Source organism: Penaeus japonicus, unplaced genomic scaffold (genome assembly GCF_977035675.1).
Source record: "Penaeus japonicus unplaced genomic scaffold, GWHDUDI00000001_assembly GWHDUDI00000028, whole genome shotgun sequence".
Taxonomy (NCBI): Eukaryota; Metazoa; Arthropoda; class Malacostraca; order Decapoda; family Penaeidae; genus Penaeus; species Penaeus japonicus.
In genome coordinates this window covers 30,930,721-30,936,539 of record NW_028234430.1, presented here as the reverse complement: position 1 = coordinate 30,936,539, position 5,819 = coordinate 30,930,721, and the positions used below count along the sequence as shown (strand labels likewise).

Genomic DNA, 5,819 nt, shown 5'->3' with positions numbered 1-5,819 from the left:
GAAATAAAACACGGCTGTGCTGAAATGCTATTTTATTTCTTGACAGAGGAATACAATTTTTCCCTCAAATGACAGTAAACCATGCCAGTACTGTAATACTAATCAAGCACTACAAGAGAAAGGTCAGGCCTAAATAAGTCAGCTTCAAGTGTAAGGTACCAGTCATATCAGTGATAGAGATGCCATGTTATAGGGACAACCGCTGCTTCTTCGTCTCAGTTCTTGCGAAAACGATCTGGATACAGCAACTTGTTCATCTTCTTCGGCAAGTTCCTCCAGAATTCAACGTTCTACACAAAAAAAATAAAATAAAAGAGATTAATTTATGAAGCCGTTGCAGTTAATACCGCGTGCACAGGCCAAGTTACATAATCTGATTGGGGAAGGGAGGTCAAAGTGACATTTAGGAGGATACTTCACTTCGAGAAGTCGTGAGAAGTTGTAGTCAAGAAAAAATCTTCAAAGAGATCCATAACACTTTCAAAGGTAACTGGCCTAGGAGTGAACATTTGAACGGCTATCAGTTAATTTCTTTCCAGGCTGCTGACAAAATACAATCAGACAATAATATGGTTAAAATATAAATTAACTAATATGTATGCATAGCAATATCTGCAAAATAACTCTACTGCCTGGCAACAGAATGAGTCTCCATGGCCAATATCGTATTCGCGTTAGGAGTATTTCAAGCACACTTTAAAGCATGCTTCCGTGCCATGCGCACAAGGGCCAAGGACATTAGTACCTGATCATCATCGTAGATCTTCATGGAAGGGGATGAGGTGATGCCGAGATAGGAAATGTTCGAGGGTTCAGCGGGTTCCCATTTGAAGCCCAGTGACATGTCCGGCGTTGGGTTTCTAGGGAGAAGATTCATTGCATTGAATATAGTTCCGACACATTTATGATTTTCTCATCTGTGATTAGATAACCACGTCAATCAATAGTGGCTGGTTGACGTAGTCCACTTTTGAGGAAATCATATTGAGACCAGACCCTCACCCAGTGGCAGCAAAGTTGGTCCAGAGGTCCACCATGATCCGAGACACGAAGAAATCCTCTGGCTTGCTCAAGCTGATGTTGAGATTACTGAAGTCGAACAGGTACTGCAAATCGTCCATATGGCCGACATCTGCGAGGCATGAAGTCTTGGTGTTGGTTATCACAAACAGCAAAAATTTGGAAAGGCCAAGATGTATATTTATAAAAAAGCAATTTATAAAAAAAAACTAACTAACAAAAAACAACAACAACAAAACAATGATAACCATGTTAATAATAACAGTAAAATATCCATACAAGGCAAAATCCAACTAGGTGTAGGTCCCATGTACAGGTCTGTGAAGGTGTACTGGCCACGATGCTGCAACTCATAGGCAAAGACCTGTTTACCGAAGGCGCCATCCCTTGCGTGGTTTCCTATAACATCCCGGTCACAGATGTTGAAGAACGCGTCACCAAGGAGCTTTGTATGAATGAACAAGATTTGAATTAGGTCAAGGTATTGATTATGAAAAAACGGCCTGCATCTCCCTTGCCTTGTCTTTGTCATAAGACCTTAAAGGGCAGGACTATTCGGTGCCTTGTGTACAAACTGGACCAATCCGAAGTCTATGAAAGAGAGCACGTACATTTTTAAAAATTGTTCCCTACTCTGGGTACCACACACAAATGAATGTGACATTATCGAGTAATGTGAGCCCACAGACAGAAAAGTAAGAAATATATTTTTTGTCTGTATTACTACTACTTTTTTTTTTTTTTTTTACAGTGACAAGAAAATCTGGTGTAATGTTGCACCTAGCACGTCAAATAAACATATTACATACATGGGTAGGCAACCCAGGTACTGTTTTCAATGAGCATATAAAAAAAAAGAAAAGAAAATAAACGAAATCCTCCTATAACAAAACCCCGTGAATGGTCGACTGTTCCCTGGCAAAGAAGTCTTACCTTGATCATTGCGCCGGCCTTGCTCATGTCAAACTCGACGGGGCCCATGTACTTGTGGAATATAAGACGCCCAATGAAGTCGATATTGTCATCCCAAGTATTGAGTCCCATAAAGTAGGGGACGAACGTACTATAGTTACTTATTAAGAAATCAATCATACCGTCTTGTAAGAACGCTGAAAAGAATGGACAAATGAATCAATGTTCAGTTTGGATGAGACTAATAATGCTCCACATGTCGAGATGTGAGACTTGTTTTTGAGTACAATAGCTTTATGCATCAGCCTGGAGTGATATTTCCACCACAGAGGCAAATGTAAAAAGCTGAGTCTCTTACTTCGAAAGTTCAAGCTGCCTTCATCCCTTGTCTTGCCGGAGATGATGTCGACGCGGCTGTAGCGGCCTTCCCTGACCAGCGTGGCGGGGTGGGCGGGGAGGAACTCGCCGTCCACACGTGGAGTCATTACATATGGAGTAGGCTTGGAGGAGGGTTAATATGCTATACAATATGCAGTATGAACATGTACATGTACATGCATCACTACCCAATAAACGAATCGTCTAGCCAGAATCAACAAGAGCTTCATGGAATTTATATGTTATCACTCACTAGTGTATTATATCAAGGCTGTACAAGCAAAATACCTGCGAGCACTCAATGGGATGGATTTAGAAATTGAGATCCAATAATGTCTACTGCAGAAGCACATTTTAGAGTGAAATGTAAATACCTTCCTGAAAGAGATTCAAAACTACCTTCCTGGGAGCTATTGCATTTGGATAACCTTGGGGAGAATCTGGGCTGCTTCCCCTAACAAAAGAAACTCGCCCCCAGAGTCTACTCGAAAGGCCGACCCTTGGAACGTTGTGACTCCGAGTCCCACTAATCAGACAATAAGAACCTAGGCCAGAACCTTGGTCAGCTGCACCTATCCCTCATGTGGACAAGCAAAGCACCTCTGAACAAGCCGACCTAAACCATGTCTGGCAGTAGCGATGACAGACTGGGTTTTCCTGCCCTGCCAGAAACATCATGACCTTCCTCATATGCATGCTCTAAAACTGTTCTAGTCCAAACCCCTTGCTATAAATATTATACCATTTTATAATACCGTACTTTCATCTTGTGGTTATAGTTTGTTGTATTTATATAAGTTGCTATGTTTGAACCCAACCTTCCTAACGATTACACCATAATGATCCAATAAAATATTTGCTATTACTACTTTAGTTAACAATATATCAGCAATCCATGGAGGCTGCATGGCACCTAATCTGACAATTCTCTTAGTAGTTTGTTGTGGTGTAATGGTTAGAAGCCGGGATTTTCACTCTGATGTCCTGAGTTCAATCCTCGGCCAGGGAGGAAAAATTTGTAATTCTTTATGTAAATGCATGTTCACATATGTTAATGACCATCTTAAAAACCTGAGATGCAGCACAATTTTCTTATGATGAAATCTTACCAGTTTCAACAGTACGGTGTTCAGTTGCTCAACGGGGATCTTCCTCAGACAGTTAACAAGGTCTGCAGAGTTCATCGCTTCCACATTCTCGCTGATTTGTGGACAGCTTAGCAAGCGACCAAGCTGGTTAGCATATATCTTGTGGTCTTCCCGAACTGCCCAGGGGCACAGGGCCGACCCCGACTGCATGATGGCTCGCTTGAAGAGACCTTTGGGAGTTCATGCAATAAGTTGAAATACTGAAAACATGCTCAAGAGATTACATGAAAGCCTAGGTAATATAATTTTGATAAACCACCTGAACAAGGACTAAGTTCATCTAGCATTCCTTGTTCTCAATGGAAAAATGGGAAGCAATTAATGGTGGAAGTAATTCTGTCAACGGATTTACACTATCTTTACTTAACATTGACATATATCCAACTCTCTATGCCTTAAATGTAAACTCTGATTGATTTTACCTTTGGACATCGGGGACAAAATGTGGTAGTGCACATATGTGCTTCCCGAATTCTGGCCAAAGATAGTGACCTTGTCTGGGTCGCCGCCGAGGTCATGGATGTTGCTCTGCACCCACTGGAGGGCCAATGTCTGGTCCTTCAGCCCCAGGTTGCCTGGGAGCTCAGAGTCCTCGGTCGAAAGGAATCCTGCAAACGCAAGGGTAAAATTTCCTAAATCAATGAGGTGCCCATCTCTGCCTATTCTGTGTCATTACTCTTGTTCTATACTGCACAAAGTGCAGTGCTTTGATGACTGTGTGGTGTGCAGCTAATGCGTATGAACAGACATTCACTTCCTTTGTCAATCATCATAATCAGAATATTAGAGTAAATTACAGCTTGATTTATACAACTTCCTTAATCTTCTACTGGAGCAGAAGAATCAACTACTAAACAATTCAAACAGTTCCCTTTTTTGAACCGTTATGTAAAACAGACGTAATTTAATATTTATATTACAAATATCAATTTGAAATATACCTTGTACAAACAGTAAAATAGACACAGGAAATCTAGATTAGAAAATGCAATGTACTTTCAATTGGATATTTTCCATAAATGTCAAGTTATAAAACTTTAGCTGATGAACATTATATAATATAATAGGTATATAGATCCTAAATAGTGTAGATTTGCCATAAATACACATAATATATATTGCATCATCCTATTTCAGTATGTGAAAATCTGGTCAAAGTATCCAGGTGTAGACCACTAGCTGCCACCAATTGTAAACCACTTGCTGCCAGCAGGTGACACCCACTAGCTTCCCCCATTGTAACTTTGTGGGAAAGCCAGACAGACTTTCCTTGTCATGTTCTTTATTGGTGGCCTGTTAGTACACTTGGCTCTGGCCGTGGGTCACAGGTCAGAGCTGTCTGTGTTCCTTCTCTCTGCTCTAGGTTCCTTCTGTAATCTTGGTTTATGTACACCTCTTGGGCTACTTTCTATGCCTCAGGGATTCTTCTAGCAAATGCAGTTATTTAGGGCAACTGTAGAGTTAGAGACAGAAGACACAGGAAGCAGGAAGTATCAGGTCAAGACTGAATACTAGCATATAACAAGCAAATAATACATTAAGTATGATCAGTGTCTTAAGTCACATGATTTCCAATATCAGTGCCTTACACACAGTGTTGTTGAGTTCTGAATCTCGTCATCTTGCTTCTATGCGGGATTCTTCTCTTCAAGACTAATAAAAGAGTTTATGGTATTAGTCTGGACGAGGATGGAACCTCTACTTGTAGGGGGGTACTTCACTGTTAATCCCTCATGTGCCTATAGCCGTACTGGTAATGCACCATCTTCACATCCCCGTGGTCGGCATATAGAGCCCTGTCCAAGCTGGCGGGCATTGCTGTGGCTGGGCACCACGGCGGGTAAGGACCAAGTTCAGATTGAGGCAACACTCGTTGGCACACTTTCATGAGGCAACTCTCCCCAACACAGGCGGGCTCGCCATGATGCATATAAGCCCATGCGAAGCAACTGCTCCGCAAAATCTAGCTTATCTTTATCCTCATATGTCCATACTCTTTTCGAGCTGCTTCTTCCCTTTGATGTAAATAATGAATGATTGTGTTCATTAGAGTTGGTGATACTGTGGGGATTGACGATAGTCTCAGTTGTCGTGAATGACACTCCTTTCAGATAAGGAGATGAAGCGCTTATCCCCTTTTCAGTTCAGCCGAACTATGTGGTTAATTTAAGAAGACACTAGAATACAGTATACAGAAAAACAAGACAAAAAAATTATACACACCCAGGATGCCGATACGCGCCTGCACGACGACAAGAATTACTTCGTTCCTGAGCAAGTACTCTGGTCGATAAAGCCCCATGGAGCCATAGACAAAACCACCCGGGAGGAACCACACCATGACGGGAAGGTCGGACTGAT

The 5,819-nt window shown here is 41.6% G+C and overlaps 1 protein-coding gene across 2 annotated transcripts in view; it reads right to left on the bottom strand.

Annotated features, from left to right (window-relative positions):
* Positions 1 to 17: 17 nt before the first annotated feature.
* Positions 18 to 5,819, bottom strand: part of LOC122243378 (juvenile hormone esterase) — a 7,285-nt gene continuing 1,483 nt past the window's right edge. Inside the window, exons 4-13 of one of the 2 annotated variants that reach the window (XR_015192462.1) lie at positions 5,682 to 5,819; positions 3,881 to 4,066; positions 3,420 to 3,628; positions 2,291 to 2,432; positions 1,954 to 2,129; positions 1,300 to 1,465; positions 1,003 to 1,132; positions 746 to 860; positions 163 to 290; positions 18 to 128 (exon numbers count right to left, since the gene is read on the bottom strand). The exon at positions 5,682 to 5,819 is cut by the window's right edge and continues 4 nt beyond it. Coding sequence is in view for 1 of the 2 variants with exons in the window: in XM_086553685.1 (XP_086409811.1) it covers positions 216 to 290; positions 746 to 860; positions 1,003 to 1,132; positions 1,300 to 1,465; positions 1,954 to 2,129; positions 2,291 to 2,432; positions 3,420 to 3,628; positions 3,881 to 4,066; positions 5,682 to 5,819 (1,337 nt within the window). In the remaining variant the exon portion in view is untranslated. Of the gene's footprint in view, positions 291 to 745; positions 861 to 1,002; positions 1,133 to 1,299; positions 1,466 to 1,953; positions 2,130 to 2,290; positions 2,433 to 3,419; positions 3,629 to 3,880; positions 4,067 to 5,681 lie in introns of both variants that reach the window. The other variant, XM_086553685.1, reaches the window with a different exon arrangement.